Source organism: Diprion similis, chromosome 12 (assembly GCF_021155765.1).
Source record: "Diprion similis isolate iyDipSimi1 chromosome 12, iyDipSimi1.1, whole genome shotgun sequence".
Taxonomy (NCBI): domain Eukaryota; kingdom Metazoa; phylum Arthropoda; class Insecta; order Hymenoptera; family Diprionidae; genus Diprion; species Diprion similis.
The window spans coordinates 16,478,470-16,498,024 of NC_060116.1; the positions used below are offsets into that span (position 1 = coordinate 16,478,470).

At 42.5% G+C, this 19,555-nt stretch overlaps 1 protein-coding gene across 5 annotated transcripts in view; it reads right to left on the reverse strand.

Moving 5' to 3' along the window:
• Positions 1-1,179: 1,179 nt before the first annotated feature.
• The window catches only part of LOC124413409 (nucleolysin TIAR), a 264,474-nt gene continuing 246,098 nt past the window's right edge, over positions 1,180-19,555 (reverse strand). For 4 of the 5 annotated variants that reach the window (XM_046893957.1, XM_046893961.1, XM_046893960.1 and 1 more), the window contains 5 exons: positions 8,871-9,051; positions 4,519-4,648; positions 4,043-4,290; positions 3,156-3,336; positions 1,180-1,416 (listed from right to left, as the gene is read on the reverse strand). In XM_046893957.1, coding sequence (XP_046749913.1) covers positions 1,375-1,416; positions 3,156-3,336; positions 4,043-4,290; positions 4,519-4,648; positions 8,871-9,051 — 782 coding nt within the window. In that variant the 3' untranslated portion in view covers positions 1,180-1,374. Of the gene's footprint in view, positions 1,439-3,155; positions 3,337-4,042; positions 4,291-4,518; positions 4,649-8,870; positions 9,052-19,555 lie in introns of all 5 variants that reach the window. The other variant, XM_046893958.1, reaches the window with a different exon arrangement.

Here is a 19,555-nt window from a genome sequence, read left to right on the forward strand (position 1 = left end):
TTTTTCACATCCGCGTTTCCCGCCGAATATTACCACTTAATAATAATGAAATTTCATAGACAAGTAGGGCTTATTAATTGAGATGATAAACGCAATTTAGGGTGTTGATCAGTGATCGTAGTTACGATTTGTGTTCAGATTCAAACTCGGTATCAAGTACAACGTAACGGTCGATTAATTATAACAATAATAAAATCAGAGCACGCCGATTTTGCAGAAGAGTCGTGAATTGAAAGAAGATTAGCATTTTTCTTTGAAAACTTTCCACGGGAGAGAGATTAGCTGCAGTTCTTATTGGATTACGTCGTGATTCTCCGTCTCGTTCCAAGCTGTTCTTGTTTTATTTGCAATAATTTTACATATTTCATTTTCTATATTTGACCTGATGAATTCGTTCTTCAATTTAGCGAAATAAATTGGCACTACGTGGCTGCATAAAGAAGAAACCACTTATCAACACGTCAGATTTAACTCGAAGAGCGAAAAAAAAATATGACGAATCATGGAATTCAGCGCGTTTCTTTTACCAAGAATAATAAATTTTCTTTTGGTTAAAATTTCTCTTCTCTCCTCTAGACTAGGTCTCATGAAATTGCGTTACAAGTGGCTATTACCATTAGTTCAGGTTCTACGAATGTATGAAAGTGGCAAGATGCGTATCGCGTTGGAATAAAACGGAAGTACGGCACCCCTACGCCACGTGAAATCATGCACTCACTGTCTGCAGTTACCAATAAACTAGCGCACGTAATACGACAATGGTAATAACAATAGTAGTAATAATAATAATAATAATGACGATAATAATACTAACGATAATGATAATAATGGTACAATACGATACGGCGCGATGAACGGTGACAGTCCAATGACAATAATAACAATAATGACGATAATAATAGTAATAATAACAATGACAGTAGAGTGTAATAACATCATCACAAGCAACGCTGCGTCTCAGCTCCGTTTTAAAAGAGTCATAGGTATGTCCGTTGGCATAGTTTGGTGTGTCAGTAGCCAGCCAGCCAGCCTGGCAGCAATGAAACGCGGCTCCGTTCGACCCGCATCCGGAAGCCGTTCTCGGTTCAGCGTCGACGGAAGTCGCGAAGAGACGGGCCTTGGCGGAGGGATGGTTCCTCGGCATGACCGGCGTCCCCCGAGGTGCATCAGGCGTCGGTCTCCTTCTTCTTTTTCTTCTCCTTCTCCTTCGTCTCCTTCTTTTTCTTTTCCTTCTCCGTCTCCTTCTTCTTCTTCTCCTTCTTCGGCGTCTTCTTCGGCGTCGTCGTTGTTGGGCGTACCTATTGCTGGGGAGGGGGAGGGGCTCAAACCGGAAGTGACGTAGCGGTGGTGTCGCTGGCGAGTGCGTGTTTACCATCACACTAGAAGACTAGGCGCCAGCCAGTCCTCATCCGCTAGCTGGACCGCAACCAAGAACACACTTTACCATTTGAACACACAAACGCTGATTAAGTATGGTGTCCGATCTCGAATTTAAATCATCTAATATTCACATACTTTACACGGTTACACGCGTGCCCACATATGTCTAACTACAATTTGCCAAAGCTCACTACTACCATTTTTGTAAACACCCAATTCGCGCCATTCCTCATTCCCGGATCGGTCAAGGCTCGTGCAAAAATTTTTCAATCCATTCACCATATCGTCAAAGGAACAAAACAGGGGTTCAAGAACTTCTAGGGGATTCTTTCTTCCAGTGAAGAACAAAAGGTACGATATAAAGGTTAATCGGCACACAAAACAAGAAACAAGATCCAAAACGTATTATAAGTGAGGTATAAAAAATTCTGCGTATTTCGTGCAATCTTTCAAATACACGCCAAGCACCAAAGTCAAATGGAACGTCGCAAAGCCCGATGCTTGCTCGATAAAGTTTATCGGCTATTCGAATTGTCGAGATCGAATTTGACACGGAGGGGTGGGGGTCAATTTTTTTTCTATCAAGCTGCGCGTTACTCTTTCCGGGTGGTTAGTTAGTGTATCGAATACGCGAACCCCTCCAGCCGAACCGACCCTGCAGATTCCAATAGGCACTTAATCGAAATTGGCTCACTCGTCACGAGAACACTCTATAAACGTCACGCTCCTTGTCTGATGCAGGGGTGTTTTATTTACCTGAGCACGGATTTACCTGAACATTATCACGCGCGAAACATTCGACCATGGTTACTGCAGCTTCAGCCGTGATTTATTTGTCTGAAACCCCCAACTGCCCTTTCCGTGTAGTTTAGAATTTGCATAAATCTCGAACACAAGTTTTTTTTTGAAATCGCGAACACGAATCAAACGATCTTCGCCGTTAAACCAGCAACGAAACCATAACACCATAATTACTCAATAGTATAAATAAACAAGCATGCGTGTGAAGATAATGTATATTTGCAAAGTATCTATAGACACACATGCGGATACGTCTCGAGTGTCCAGCTTCACTTTATCGCAAACCTTGAAGGCTTCGTATGTAATTGTCTTTTACGTCGAATATAAATTTTTGAAATTCCCTACTACGGGGACTTTTCTTTATTCCTTTGTCACTGTTCTTAAAAATTCCGAGGTACAGTTATAAAAAAAGATCAGGAAGCTATGCAAAATATTTTCAAGCTGGACACTCGTTACATATAAAAAGAAAATATAACAATAATAATCAAACCATACAAAAGAAAACAAAAACTCAGATATTATATTAAATCGTGAACAAAATTCCACTACACACGAATCATGCTAAAAATTCCACGGTGCACGGAGGTAAATTTTTTTCCAAATACAAAATTAACAGAGATTTGTTTCCTTTAGTGATATACGGATTTCCAAATGTACGATATGATTTCATCAATAATTAAGTAGAGAATAAAAAATGTATAGACAAAGCGTGCGGATTACGACACAGTCATCAAACGTTTATGAAAAACAAAACATGTTCCGAACTCGACGAGCCGATACTCCGAGACCCAGACTGATTTTTTATGAAAGCACCCCAGAGCGGAGGATAAAAAAAAAAAAAAAAAAAAAAAAAAAAAAAAAAAAAAAAAAAAAAATGAGACCACCAAGTACGAAATTATTCGACTGAAAAATATACAGTCTGGGTCTCAGAGCCGTCGGGTTCAGCGAACTACTTATAAGGGGTAGAAACCGACCTGGAACTGTTGCATGGGGTAGGCCATCATCTGGGCGGGCGGTGGCGGGGGTGGTGCCGCCGCCTGGACGCCGGGGGGCGCCGACACGGTGGTTGCATGGTGCGGGGGGAGTTGGGGGCCTCCAGGAAGACCCTGGCCCCAACCCGCGGCCGTTCCCGCCGCATGAACACCCATCCCCATTCTGCGGGAGGGAGAAAAAGGGTAAAAACCAAGGATACGAAAGCACAACAATCGCAGTATCAGGGTATGAAAAAGATCAGTGAGTGTAATTTATACCAGCGAATAAACAAATTATAAAAGTTGAAGTAGGTGTTTTACCTATTATAGGGGTGTATGTATACTAGGGTGGTCGTTGAGTGGTTTTTTTTTGTTGGAATTTCAATGTTGGATGGTCGTAGATCGGCTTTGAATATAAAAAAAATATAGATCTTGAGTTTTTTCAGATTTTTATTTCAACCCCTGAGTCTCCCAGCTGGCCTTCAATTTTCCTGAGCACTAGAATTGAATTTCCTGCATATTTTCCTACTACACAATCGAAAATAACAAGGATTCGAAATTCAATGAAGATTAAAAAAAACATAAAAGCTTGAGAAATGATTGAAAAATATTACACTGAATTAAAACTGTCACGATATCGTGTGTAATGCACGATCTACAGGGTGCAATACTAATTGCTGAGAATGAAAATCTGGAAAAATTGACGTTACACAAGTTTTTTTTTTTTTACATTTCGAGCCGATTTATGATCATCCCACATGATCTTCCGTCTAACGACCACCCTAAAGTACCTCCACTTATGGTGATTTTAACATCACAATTGTCCATTTACTCATTCTCGGAAATTGATGAGGTGGTAGCGAGTGGTTAGTATCACGTGGTTCGCTTACCCCATGTATTGGGCCTGCTGATACCCCGCGAACTGTCCGTAGGTGTACCCCTGCATCCCCTGGAGGAATCCACCTGCGGCCTGCATCTGGGTCGCGGTTGTTGGATACGACTGGGGTGGGTACCAGTAGCCGAGCTGTCCGGCACCGCCGATTCCACTTCCGACCCCCGCTACCCCCGCGACTCCAGCTGCGGCTGCAGCGGCTGCCGCCGCCGCCGCGTAGTAAGGGTAGGTCGCTGAGGTGAGCGTCTATGGGGTAAAGAGAAGAGAAGAGAAGAGAGGTGAGAGGACGTTGAAACGTTGAAACGTTGAAACGTTGAAACGTTCGCAATCACAGTAACTCCTGGATAATTGCGCGTGGAGGACGAGGAGGAGGATGAGGAGGAAGGAGGCTGGTGGCGAAACGACCACCCTCCACCCTCCACCCCCACCCGCTCCCGACATCCCAGGAAAATAAAATTACCGGTCCATTCTCACCTGTCCGGTTTGCTGGGCGTTGTTCGGATCTCCGCTCTCCTTTCCCCAGCTGCACTTCACCGTCTGTCCATTTATGTCGGTGTTGTGAACCGCGACTATGGCGTGCGTCGCCGATTCTTTCGTGGAGAACCTGCGGGAGGTCGAGAATGAATTGTATCTATCGATTCGTAAGCCTAGTAGACCCGTATCCATCACAATATCCCTCGTCTCATGGTGCATGTGCCAAAATAGGTAATATATTTTCTGCATTTGCGAAAACGAACGGAGAATCGATCTCAATTATAACTACCGATGTACACCTCAGGGTGAAGTACCTTTCAGGTAATTATTCACTCGTATATGTGTGTAACTTATATGTATATATCATATCATGGGTTATTATGGTATAGTATAGTATATCCAAGGAGAAACCGCGGGCTTTTTATCATCCCCACGATTCTTATCCGAGATTTCTATAACGCGTACGTGACTCAGCGGCTAGACGGTTGTGCCAAAAACCGTAACGTGTCGGTGGATTCGGGGGTGGAAGGAGCGCGTAAAAACGAAGTCGGTTGATAGGCGGGCCCCGTTTTTAACGGGGCATTATAAAAGTAATCTGGACTGCACACGCTTGCTCTCCGAGAGTTAAGAGTTAATAAAATGTTTCTATTATCGCGGGGGCTAGGAAGGTTCAACCCTGTAGACGGTTGAGTGAGGGTTCGTTGGTTGCGCAGAAGCTCGAGTTCTTCTTTCTTTCTTTCTCCCCCCGCTGCGCGGGACGTAAAATGGCAAATGGGGAAAAACGGGGTAAGGATGTAATGGCTGGAGGGGAAAACTCACCCCCGTCTCAGGGGAAAACGGGATACGAACAGACGCGTCGCCTGGCTACCGTGCAGCATTATGAATTGCTATCTGCCCGGCGTCGTATATCGAAATATGTATATCCGGAGGGATCAGGGGTGGCGTTTTTCACTCCGCCTGCTTTTCCGGCTCGGGCCATAGCCGAAGACGCGTCAAGGTAGCCGTACGCCGACACAAAACGGAGGGAGAAGATCGCGTCCGCCAATTTCCATCGTCAAACTTCGAATCGTGTCTTATGAGATTTTGCGATGCCGTTTTCATATATTCCAATGTCTATGTAGTATCTACCGTGCGAATATAGAGGCGAGGTAACCCCACGTGAGTCGCCTTTTCTCTCGTTCAAAACGCGTGATTTCTTATATTATATTCTTGCATCGAATGTAAAGAAACACATATTTTCTTCCTCTTCGAAAATCAAGTACCTCATATATGTATGTCCACGTGTGTAATGCGAGTTCGCGAAACTGGCGATATCGAGACGTGGAATGACTATCGATCCTGGAGAGTCGAGTGTTGCGTCGAGGCTGTGAGGTTGAATATTAGCGTTCGCTAATTAAAACTATGCCGGTTGCCCGACGACGGTCCGCGAAAAATAGCGGGTAAAGTTTGAGAGTAAAGGGCGAGTCGCGGGGTTGCGGGTCGGGAAATTTCGCGGTCCGCAAATTGAGCGGTGGTGCGGTGCTCGCGGATGCTGGCATTCGGAGAGTCGAGGGTGACTGGCTAATTCGTTGATTAAAAATTCAAATGAACCTGGAAGACTGAGTTTCGCTCGGTGGAAAATACGTGTATGATGCGCGATCCGCTCGGCGGAGAAGACGGGGGCGCAAAAAAATCTCTCGATTCGTTTCAAAGTCACGGTGTAGGTGGACCTACGTGGACGGCGATGCGCGAGAAAAAGTTCGAAAGAGTCGGAAAAGGCGGGCGAGTTCTTGCCGGGGGCGTGAAAAAGAATCGTGGCCGCTTCAAAGTGGCCGCAGGTCCGACGGATACGCGGAATTTTGTATCCGGGCTGCGAAGGTCCTTCCAACGTTTGTAGGAGGCTGTTTGTTTCTTCTTTTAACGCGGGGGCGGGTCCTGACGGTTTTATTCAACTTCTCCACGTCGGGTTTGAAACGGCGAATTAAAAGCCGACGAAACGCAACTGAAACTCCGGGTATCCGGAGGGGAACTTGTACGTCGATCTGCAGTGCATGGCGACGGTTGTACGACGAGCGGTAATTATTCCGGGCGGCCGAGCGCGAGCGATTTCTTTGTACGCGGAAATGGGCCGAGAGTGGAGGGAAATTGACATTTATATAGAAGAGAAAGCCCGGAGTGACTTCGGCGAGCCGCTCTCTCGAGTTCTCTTCTTCTTCATCCTTTTTCTTCTCTACCCTCTTCACTTTCTTCCTCTTGTAGCAAGGCGACTATCACTCCCGAGGAAATTGATCCGGGTGTTCGAATCTGTTTCAAACGTCAACGTTCAATCGACGGAACGATCATCGCGAGGAGAAAGCGAACGTTTGCTGTCTGACGATAATCGATTATTTGTAGATTTGATCGAAAGCAGAAAACGAACTTTGCGCGGATTTTGCGTGGCTAGAAAATTTAACGTGTAATTATATAGACATTCAATTTCACTCGATTACTGATTAAACAGGCTCGATAGTCAATGCGGCGTAATTTCAGCCGGTTATATACACGAATGACCGAGTGGCAATCAGCGATGGAATTTTGCTCGTTTGATATTTGGCGGAATGATTAGAGATTGGAGGAGGATATTATTTTCGATCAGAAATAAACGAGGCTTAGGCTCAATTGCGAATTGAACAATATGGAGTAGCTGCGGTTTTAGAAACGCGAGAATTGAGGAGGTTGAAATCGACGCAATGAAATACCGCGTGTTATACGAATTTCAATAAATCATGATAAGCTCTCGTCTCCGTTAAAGCAGAAACGCGACTTTCACGCGGGGAAAAACCCGGCGTGCATAAACGCGTCGATCGATTCACGAGCGGGGGATGTTACGTAGAATTAAATAAAGGCGAACCCCCTTACTCGTAATTGAATTATCAACTTTACCACGTTATCAGGGCTTTCAGTCTACCCGACCGCGTTGAAAATGACAAGAAGAAGACAAAAACGCCAGCAGCAATTTATCCATACAATCAACAATTTTCCGCCGATCGATAAAACTCGAATTTCATCAACAGTCTACTTTGCGATTAGACCATGCACACTCCTATTATACCGCACGTTTCCGAACAGGTCGCTGTGTAATTTCCTAATGGCGAGAAATCCCGTGTTAGATATACTCAGAGAATGCCTTCCAGGCTTTTAATGTCGAAAAAAGAAACCCTGGAGAGAAATCAATTTTTTGTCTTAAATTTTGAAGACACTTGATCATGTACCTATAATTTTTGCCACGCAGTTGGAATGAAAAATGAATAAATAATTAATAAACAATTACTCAATTTTTTCAGAATTTTACCTCAACTTTAAGACAGTCCGATTTGTGGTTGAAGTTTCTGATGTTAAAAAAAATGTTTAACTGTGAGGTTTTAGTCTGCATTAGTGCTACTGAACATTATTACTCTTGCAACAAAATATTTACCAAGGAAACAAGTTTTTCTCATGTTCATTTCCATAAGAAACTTCGATCACAAAGCGGACTAATCCAGAGTTGAGGTAGAAATCTGAAAAAATTAGGCAATTGTTTTAGAATTATTTGAAGTTGATTCGTGGGGTGAGTTGGCAAAACTTCGTCAACACCCCAAATAACGACCATCCCATTGTTCACATATTCCGTTCCCAGAATTCCCAGCCCCTGAAAAATTGTGCCATTCGTGGTATAAAACTAGCAAAGGAATCGACACCCGCATAGCTAAAGAGAAAGAATCGGAGCCAAGACTCTCGAGACTTCGGGACTTTGGTTAGCTCGTCGGTAAGCGATATGGGGTTGGGGGTGGGGGTGGGGGCAGCATGCAGGGTTACACACGGACCGTAAATCGTGGGGATCGCTTCTAGGCTCGTGTGCCTCCGTTTTGCGGCGGTGGTCGCGTGTGTCCGGCTTGCGTTGGTGGTCGTGGGGATCGCGGTGCAAATTGATAGTCCGTGCAGATCGTGAGCCGGCACGTGAATCCTCGAGGAACCGAGCCGGAAGGTATCCCGGGGGCTATACGATATCGCGCATCAAGCTACACCGAAACTAAGTACGGAATCGACCAATAAATGCACCGCGAGGGCCGATTCATCTCGAAAGATTAAGGGCACACGTACGCAGAATCTGTTACGATCTACAACCCCATAGATTTATGCTATTCACTTACGCGCCCCCCCCCCTTCCCTTCCTCATTCCTTCGCCAATCAATGACGGCGTTTTGGGGCGATAAATTTTGTTCACAAAATGACTCTACTGACGAGGGATGTCGGATGTATGCCCAAAGGTCGGAGGTATAAATTACTTATATGTATAGTTACGTTTTGAGAGATATTATTATATATAGAGTGTATAATAAGGTTATTCCACTCACCTGACAAACGCGTATCCCTTATCCTTGAAGACGCGTATCTCCTGTATGGAGCCGAAGGGCGAAAAGGTTTTCTGCATCAGTTCTTCGGTGAGACCGTTTGTGAGGCCTCCGCAGTAGACGGTGCAGTTTGTGGGGCTGCTTTGATTATAAACTTCGTCGAAAGTGAGCGGCTTTGAGTTTGCTGTAAGCAGGGGAACAACTACCTCTTAGCTGATATTCCGAGTAGGTCGGTTGCTTTACTCTCGGATGACTCGCCGGCTCGCCAAACGCCAACGCCAACGCCAAAGCCAGACGGCTTCGCCCCCCTCTTTTCATCACTCGTCGATGTTTCCCCCTTTTCCCGTTTCCCACCCTCTCACCCCCTCGATCTTTCCTTTCCTTTCCTTTCCTTTCCTTTCCTTTTCTTTTCTTTCAATTCGCGCATCCGCAGCATAAAACTTTCCTTAAACGAAGGCATCGCCGGTGAATCCCTTTCCCTCCCTTTGTTTTCTCCTCGAGTAAAGCAGCGTCGCGTCGGGCATCGGCGTTGCGTGACGCTTGCGAGGGAGGCTAGTTTCGTTTGGTTGGGTTATAGGTAAAGCGTGTATTATGGGTATGTACACCGTCTGTACATAACTTGTATATAAGATAAAGTGCCGGGGATTCCCGGCACACGCACGCCGGCTGTACATACCCACGTACACACACACACACAAAATGCGATAAATTCAAGAGCGAAGACGACCCCGACCACCGTCGTCCCTGCATTACGTCCCTAAATACATCTATACATGTACTCGATATTATTACTGTATCTTGGAAATTCTCGAGTTATTATTCAGCCACGAATTGCGCGGGTGGATGATACCGTGCGTGCGATGCGCACATAAAGATTAGCCGAGTCACCTACCAGCGATCTTCGTGCGTATTAATAATATATGTATATACAAATATATATATATACATATATATATATATATATATATATATATATATATATATTTTTATATGTTATACGTATTTGTGTCAAAATTTCTTATCATCCGTATTACGTTATTCCAATTCTTTATATGCATCGTAGAGATGTATATCGTACCAAGGAAGGACTGACTGTAGGTCACGTCTACACCCCTGAATTCATCGCTCGCCCAATATAATGTATATACGGTATATGTATATGATATCTGATTATACAGTGCGCAGAAGCGTATTAAATATTATAAGATGCAACTATGATGATTATTATTTAAGATTATTATATAGAATATTGGACGAAAAAGTGTTATTTAAATTTAATAATTTAAAATAAAAAGAAAATAAAAAAAAAAAAAAAAACTTTGTACCAATTATTATTTTCAAGAGCATATCACATAGAGGTGGAAAAAAAGGAGACAGAAAATTTGAATTGAAAACGAAATCAAAATACTACGTAATAAAGATCGATGTACAATATGTATTATGTATATCTATGTACATACACAGAGAGGTAGAAAGAGAGAAATAGAGAGAGAGATAGAAGAAAACGATAATAATGAAAAGTCGATCAAAGACGTATAAAATACGACACTATAGTATAAGAGATTTGGATAAAAAGTTTCACAGTATACACAAATTTCCATACAGTTATACAAACAGTATGTGCTCAATGCGTAATTACATGTACATATACTATACACAATATGTGACAATACATACAGAATACAATACATATGTTAGTGCGTGGATATAATAATGATGTATATTTAAGTAATAAAATGATCGAGGAATGTGTTCGAAAAGAGAGGAGAAAGTAAATATTTATGAAAGAAAAAAAAAAAGGGTAAAACAAAAGAAACGATACGAAAATAAAAAGAAATAATCGTTGTCGTAAACTAAGAGGCTAAATTATACTCACTATAAATTCTCGGCATCATCCTTATACGTATATTACATTATCCAAATAGCTGTACTTATATACGTATACTTAACGAGCGAATCGCCAGTCAATATTTATTATACCGGGTGTCTATAGCCGGGTAGCTACTAATTCATCTATTTCCATCCACGCACGTGGCTAAAGAACGCTGAGTGGTGGATACAGAGACTCTACTAAATCCACATCACTCTGTGTGAGCGGAAGAGACGGGACACGTATAGTATAATGTATAGGTATCACCTGTGCGTCGAAGAGAGTGCCGGGATGCGGGGGGCGGGGGGGGAGGGGAGAAGGGAGGAAAAAGAAAAACAGAAAAGGGAAAAAGTGTGTAAAAAAAAGACAAGAAATAAAAAAAGTAGAGAAAAAAAAATAGGGGAACGAAATGTAAGCGAAGGGAGGGAAGGAGGCAGAGAAATAGGGGAAAAAAGAAGGCTGAACAAAACTCGGCGCAGAGAGAATTCATGATGAGGGTAAAACCACCCTCGTCGGTTTCAAAGGTCTTCCATGTAACCCTCGCTACATCCACTGGAGCGCTTACAACACACTATAACGCGGTGTTATATACGCCTGGAACCGCGTATGCCATCAAGTATAACGTAGTGAATCTGCACACGAGAATCTATGCATATCCCTGCTGCTTCTATATTCAACCGTGCAGCAACGCCGGCTATAAGGTTCTCTGACGTAAGGGCGGAAGTACACGCGCCTCTCTCCGTGTTCCAGGCGTAGACTCAACCTGCTGCATATTTAAGCTCTACTCGTATCTGCGTCGAGGAAAGATGATACACGATTCTGAGTGAAAAACCTTGACGATTATTATGCCTACTGATGCCTCCGTCCTTTTATAAATTCATTTTCTCATCGTGTTCAACCGGTTTTTATGCCATTAGAATCCCGGTCGGTTTTTTGTCCTGAAATTTTTTTTTTCATCCTTTCAATTATATGGACACTTTTTCAATCTTGCCTACTTTACACCGACTCGCCGTTTTCGAGTTAAGGGGTCGATTTTATAGTTTAAAATTTTTACAACTCAATATTTTAATCGTTATTCGACCAACGTTCGCAACGACTTTTCAATCAATTTTTGAACTCCAGCGACTGGCATCTTGTCGACAGAGTCCGAAAATTTTTCTGGTCATAATTCAACGAAGATCGGATAGGATTGGTCGAATATTTTATCAACTATCTTCACCTGCGCTACGTCGAGTTCCTTGTCTTAAAACAAGAAGGCGTTGTTTTTACTATCAGGAAGGATAATCATCGAGTGAAAATTTGCGGAAACAAGCGTGTCAAAGCCCCGAAAATTCCGCCCCACCACCCCCAGGGGATCAAGCTCGATACACGGGTGCTCGTTTAACGCTGCACCGAGCTGGATGTCCGTAGAGCCGAGCGGGTCGTTTGTTATCTCGGTTCCAGGTATGTCGGTCGTCGCTCCATGTCACGGGAAGATGAAGCTCTCCGCTCGAGCCCGCCGACAAGAGTTTCCTGGGCGAGGGCGCGTGTGGCCGGCCTATATCCACATCCACCCCATTAGGCAGCTGATTACACGGACATCCCGTCCGCGCGGGGTGACGCGACACGCGGCGATGCACCGGCGTAGATTACCCACCCCCACCCCCACCCCCACCGGAGCAGTTAGCCGCCGAGAGTCTCTACAACTTTCAGGGGATGTTGGTCTCTTCTTTTTCGCCCTGAGTTTCGATTTTTTGAACCCGCGTGGGGGATGAAAGGCAGGGCGTGTAATCGATGACGAAGTTCATCCGTCGGGCAAGGTGAATTATTTGATTTTGGGAGGGTGAGGGTCGTGTGTTAGGGGCGGCAGGGGCGGCGCTCGTAACTTATCGGGAAGTTGTCGCGGGCTACCGCAAATGCACGGATATGAGCGGAAAGAGAGCGGAGAGATAGCGAGTGGGGGCGGGGGTGAAATGACGGGGGCGATGATGCGGAGGCACGCGCGCTTACTTTTATGGGGATTCGTATGGGCGTGAAACCCGAACCGGAAACGCGTGCACGCGTCGAAACCTGAGCACCCTGCAGCAGCCACACCGAGCAATAAAGTAACGGATCACAAATTCTGATATCTAGGCTGGTATTATACACGCTTCTTGTGCTCCAATATCGATTCTACTGAAATACGAATTTCCGTACAGAAATGTACAGGCGGAGGAGCCACTATGACGCGAGATTAGGGGCCATTCAAATATTTTGTCACGTTTTCTTTCGCGGCGGGGCTTCAGAAAGGGGATTTCTCAATAACGACCCGGTGATTTAGGCAAGTGACGGGTGGGAAGGGGGATCTGTTGTTCTATACTTGGGTGCCTCGTGAAAAGGAGAAGGAGAGATTTTTTTGCACCACGTGAAAATTCGTTTTACGATTTCAGCATCTCAATTTCGACGTAATAATATCACGCGAGCGCCATTGGACGGGTTGACAGAGCAATTTCTCGATAAGGAAGAAGAACTAATGTACAAGAATAGAAGAGCCGATGCAACTTTCGCCATCAAAGTATCGATTTTCATTGAGCTTTTTACGTGGTAAATAGAACACGATCAAATACAAGAGTAAAAGAAATAATATGGGGTTGATTTTTATTCGAGGTAAAATGAATAACCGAAATAAAGCGTAACGAGCAAAAAGTCTATTTGAACCGACATTCCATATGCAATGCGCGTAAAATATACATTTCCTCTCACAATATTTCACGATATTATTACACGGATGATATAAAATTGCCGCCTAAGTACCGCTGCGAGCAATATGGAGAACACGGCTGAAAATTTGTGGTATTCGTACCTGCATAAATGCAAGAGTGTGTGGAGATTTTAAGGCGGAAATAAGAAACTAAAAATTGGAAGGAGATGTGCCATTACACGTGTTCGTAAAAAGGTATCCAATACCACGCGTAAATAAAATACCTTCGCTAAGTACTTTGAGAGAAATTAAATTATACCATCAAATGTGATTTTAAATTTTGGTTATATTTTTGTCAAAAAATTATGTGGACAGATAAACAATCGAATATTATCATGATTAAACTCAAAGAAAAAAGAGGAACCTTCGACAAGATAAGCCAAGTAATGAAAAGAAAAGTGAAATAAAATGGAGCTCTGGCGGTTTCCGGGACAGGTGTGGTCCAGCCACAGGTTCGTATGTGGGACATGCAACGCAATGCATCCCTCGATTCCGGCACGTTGAGGCTGTTCAAGCGGAACGATTTTCGCGGCGCCGCACCTTCTGATTGATATTAATTGGAAATCACCCGCTCGCTGCACCCCGACTCACACGTCGTTCGCCCATTTGTTCAACACTTTGATCACACTCGGCTTCCGGTCCACCGCAGCCTCGGTTCGCTAGTCGATCGAGTAATTCTAAAACGGCCCTATTGCGACACGTCGCGGTTCCTTTTCCCCCTGCTTCGCGATGCTGAATCTGCTTATCGTTCAGATTTTTGAACGAGAGAATTTGTAGAAAATTCAGAGTAGTTATTATGGTGGCCCTTAATATTGGTATAATTTTTTTTTCTTTTCTCCTAACCCTTAAATTGACTCGTAATACTAAAAAATGATTTTTAAACGTTAACTCTGATCTTAATTTTAATATTAATTCGTGCCCCGAAAGTCCTTTCACAAGGAGTTATATTAGTCAATTATTTTCTCTGTTTTTCTATATTTCTTTCCTGAATATTATGTTGACATGTTACATAGTAAATGGGGGGCCTTCTTGTGAGTATTTTTTATGAAGACCGTAGAAGAAATTCGTGATGATAATATTCCTTATGGGTTACCTTTGTCATTCTGCAACCCTTTGATTTCACCCATTTAATTCTCGTATCAGGAACATGTGACATGGTATTGTATATAACCGATGCCGTTGGACCGGATTTTACATTGATAAAAAGTAAACGAATAAAATAAAGAAAAAAGTATAATATAAATATTATACGTAGAAGGTAGAATATTATTAATTATGAAGCATGCAGTTATACGAAGCCAATTAATGAAATACGTATTTTGAAAAGAATAAATTACCACTCAGAGGACTATCAATTTCCTGTATAAAATGTGACCAATCAACCGAATCTGGCTCAATGCAACTGGTTGTTTAAAATGGAGACGTGAGTATAACGATGATGATGATGATGATAATAATATATCGGAAAATCATAAGTCTGAGAAATGTACAATGTGTGCGTAAACGTATATGATATAGTATCTAATTCAGCACCCTTCATAAGTTACAGAATAAGATTCGAACAGTTAAACATTGCGTATTTGAACAGAGTGTATCACTGTTTGCATTGATCGTAAGTTAAGATTGAGTGGAAAAGGGAATTGAAAATAAAGATAGCAGAAGACTAAGGTAAGATTACAGGAGCGACAAAAACAAACGTAAGAAAACGCGTAGAAATTGATCGATAAGGTATCTAATAAATAAATATGCGTATCTATTGAAGTAGACGGAAATTGATTCAACTTTGTGTGGTAAACAACTGATAGATAGGTAGTATAACTAATAACAATGGTAATAATAATAAAAATATCGAGATTCAAATAAGTAATACATATAGTATGTAAAAACGATATAATAATATTAATGGTAATGATAATAATAATAATAAAATTTAGAGACAATATAGTATAATATAAGAGTATATAGAAGGATATTCAAGTTAAACAAGTAAGTGAGTATACAAATAATTAGGTAAGTATATAATAATTGAGTAAATAAGTGAGTTAGTGAGTGTAAGTAGATCTTTATCTAATATAATAGCAATGATAATAAAAAAATAATAACAACAATAATAATGATAATAATAACGATAATGATAATAATAATAATAAGAATAATAATAAGGTCGAATGAAAGTTTCAAGATAGCGTTTTGGATTTTTGATTAATTTTGTTTGCTTTTGTTTTTGGTACACTTACACACTCGCTAAATCCCACCCTCTCTTTCATAGTTATCTCCTTACCTCCTGCAAAGACCCTCCTGCAAAATATCCTTATTAAAACGACGTGTCGATAAAGTTTCATTTATTTTAATATCATTGGATTTCTCCGTCTTTTACACTTTAATCGATTAATTTTCACCTTCTCTTCCTGTTTTTCTGTCTACTTTATACTGGAAATTTTCTCTTTTATACTCTCTCGCACTCGATACCTCGCATACTTTTTTGATTAAAAAAATTTCATCGATTAAGGAAACCATTGCAACCTCGCATCGCGAAAGTGATCAACTTATTTCGGATTCTGAGGCCAGCGAGTTAGATCGCAAATCCACGTTTTGCGCACGCTGAGACATTAATTTCGGCTCCATACCGAGAGGGTTGCGGGTATTTCGTAAATTCAATATCTCCTCATTACCGCGGCTCTTTCCGCACGTCCAACATCGCCGGTAATGTAACTGTATCGCGGTCGTTCCTTTTTATCTTCAAACTCGCGGTGAATCTTCAATGAAGAAAAATATCACCGATAACGTGGCCCACGTAGGATCGATACACGTATGCACGTCTACGTGTACGTTACACGGACGCAGCTGTGTTGCTTTATATGTCTCCGGAAAGAAGCGATTCGAACAATTCAACGAAACGACGACCCTGTTGTGTCAGCTGCCGTAGGTATCGTATACAGGTATAATACAATGTCAACGGAGCAATTTTATCGTCCCGATATACTAACGATAAGATCTATTCCAGAAAGCCTTAAATTCCTTACCACTCACTGGCTATACGAACACGGGGTGAATTCCTATCGCAAGAAATTTCGCCGAAATTTATGCCGCTGAAACTTTTTTGCTCTTCTTCGATAAATATTTTTATTTCTTCCTCTTCCTTTTCACTTTCCATTTCAATCTCTGATCAAGATTTCGGTTTATAGTTAGAATCAAATGACCTAGAATCGTTAACGCGATTTTTTCCTTATTCAGATCTACTCGCAATGGATTCATCCGGAAATTATGAAAGAATTTTTTTTTTTTTATCATACGTGTTACAGGAGTATGACGAGTTTTAGTCTCCTTACTGTAAACTAGCCCAAAGTATTTCTGTTCGATTTCGTATAACGTCGGGATCTGAAAGTCTGTCAAAATTTTGAGAGAAACAAACAGTGGAGAGGTGAAGAAACATTAAGAAAAGAGAAACGATTCGTTTGAGTTAATTCAGTCATTTTCCTTCTGATTCGTACGTATTCTCAACATTTGTTCGATAACACCTTTACTCGAAACTCGTAAAGAGAAAAGCTGTCACGGTAATAACGCGAGGTCCAGCCAAAAGTTATTGTTCCGATGAATTTGAGTACGACTGAAGAATTATTTCTTGGCACTCAGAATCGAAGTAGCATCATTTATATATGTGTGAGTCTTTAAGAGGTACTGTAAGATGTGAAGTGAATCGTTTAAAACTATGTGACACACATTCGTGCAAAACTTCATAGAATACCGGCGGATAATTGAAACAAGACAAAAGGTAAAGAAGAATCTTAATTTACGCACTTATACTCCAGCAGACTTCCAGATTCCGCAACAGAGGCTAGTAAAACGCGAGATGAAATTGTCGCCGCTAAGCATTGGCGACAAATTCTAAACGATTGTACTGAGAACTATACTAATTGAAAAAGCAAAGTTGTAACAAAGGGGAGAAAATTGAAAATTGACACATAAAAAGAAAGGAATAAAAAAACCGTACAGGCGTAAATGACGGTGAGAGAGGGAGGGAGGGAAAGGGAATGACAGACAGGGAGGATTTGAGTAACGAGTGAGTAAACGAAGCAAGGGATGGTCGGCCGGTGGGTTTTAAGGGATGGACGGCGCGCGGTGACGGCTGACGGACAAACGCGATAGGCTAGGTAGTAGGTAGCTGCTACCGCGGAGGAGAAAAGACGGAGAAACAAACAGCCGAGTAAACAAGTAAACACACAGACAAACAAACAAGCAAGCAAACAAACAAACGAACGGATGAACAAACAACCAAACAGAGGAGCAAACGAACAAACGGGGCAGTAAATAATAGCGCTTAACGGGGTCCAAAATGGGGACCGAGACCAGGGGGTGAGCCCATTCGCAGCCCTTCTGCGGGGCGCGAAATCGTTGCGGAACGAAACCTGCGCTAAAATTACACGGAAAGTTTAACGGCTGGGGTTACTTAGCTCTCTCTCCTCGCAAGAAACTCCGAAGGGGTAAGGCGCGGGGGGATAGGGATGGGGGCACGTCTTTATTAGGGTTGATAATGTCTCCGCTGCGGAACGCGTGTGTTTATTTCGTAGCGCAAGCTCGCTCTGTTTTCTAGAATACGTAGGGTAAGTTTCACTGCGAACGCAACGCGACGTGCGGCCGTTCCGGCGCGGTTTAACCCCCGTCTCATAACCCTTACTTACCAAACTTCCGTGAGTTTCCATCCCCTAGGGCAATAATGGAGACAATGGAAATAAACAATGTTTTAAAGCCGCCCCGTCACACCGCCAACTTCACTCGATTCAGCCCCCGTCTAGCGCGATGAAGCCTTGGGCCCAATTTCTACAAGCTCGATGGAATTTTTGGAACCGAACTTGAAGAGAGATGTTTCATTGAATTTCGAAAGCGGAACTCAGTTTTGGTCTAAAGGCCTTTTCACGTTTTTTATACTCGTATAAATGCGAGTGAAGCAAGTATCGCAATCACACAGCTGATTAGATCTGAGAATTGTTATATAAGCGAGTTGAAAGCGGAGTTGAGTGGAATAACTTCGTGCCTTTTAAAACTGGCGATGAATTTATTTGCCGGTATACGTATATTATGAGCGTTAAACATAAAGCTATTCTCGAGTGGAAAGTGCCAGTGGAAAAGTTTTATTTACCGTGAACAAACCTTCGCTTGAAAGGGTAGCGACTCAAATAAACGATTAAGTACATTTCAAGTCGGGGCTTTCATTCTCGTTGACATTTCACAGTCCGGGTCACACCGCAATCACACATAGCTCATTGACAGCTGGTCTCTGACCCTCTGATTCGTGAATTTCGAAATTGTTCCGAATCAGTTCTTTATTCAATAAATGCTCTCAGAGTTCACAGCTGCTGAACATTCGATAATGACGGTTGTTTTTACTTCTCGTTCACACTGTTTCCTCTCCATTTACGGCAGGCAAATTGTCGGAATTTTTCACGTGGCTCTCAAATCATCATGAAAGACTGGAGTTTGATAAACAAGTTTATGAAAAACTGTACTAGTACTTAATTTTCTCATAAAATGTCTGAGTTTTCTTGGTTCAGGTTAATACTTCCGTGATCAACGAATCGTGTGAATTCGTTGATGGGTCCGGATAACGTCTTGAATCATTTGACAAATTGCCATGTTGGCTAAAGCAGGCGTCACGCCTCGAAGACTTATCTTGCCAGCAATAGTTAGCGTTGCCCGATGGAAAGATAAATCCATCAATGGTCATTACCACGTTCAGAATTATTTGTTAACTTCCTTCAGTTTCACCCGCCTTTCTCTCGCGCGTAAAGATATTCAGCCGTGACAAAGATCGATCGTCGGACGAAAATCAGGAAGAATCTTCAAACGTGGGCGTAATTTGATGAAAAATGAGAATAGGTAGGACGGTAAGAGAGAGAGAGAGAGAGAGAGAGATGGAGTATCGACACGCGCGGCAGGTGAAACGCGCGACAACCAATTCGCGAGCAATTTGGTTAAAACGTTGGTGGTAATATCGAAAATGTTCATACGACGAAGAGGCGTAAGATAAGAAGGGATAAAGAAAGGAAGAGACCGGCTGACATATTGTCAGTTGGAGAATGATTTGACAAAATAGGTGCCTTT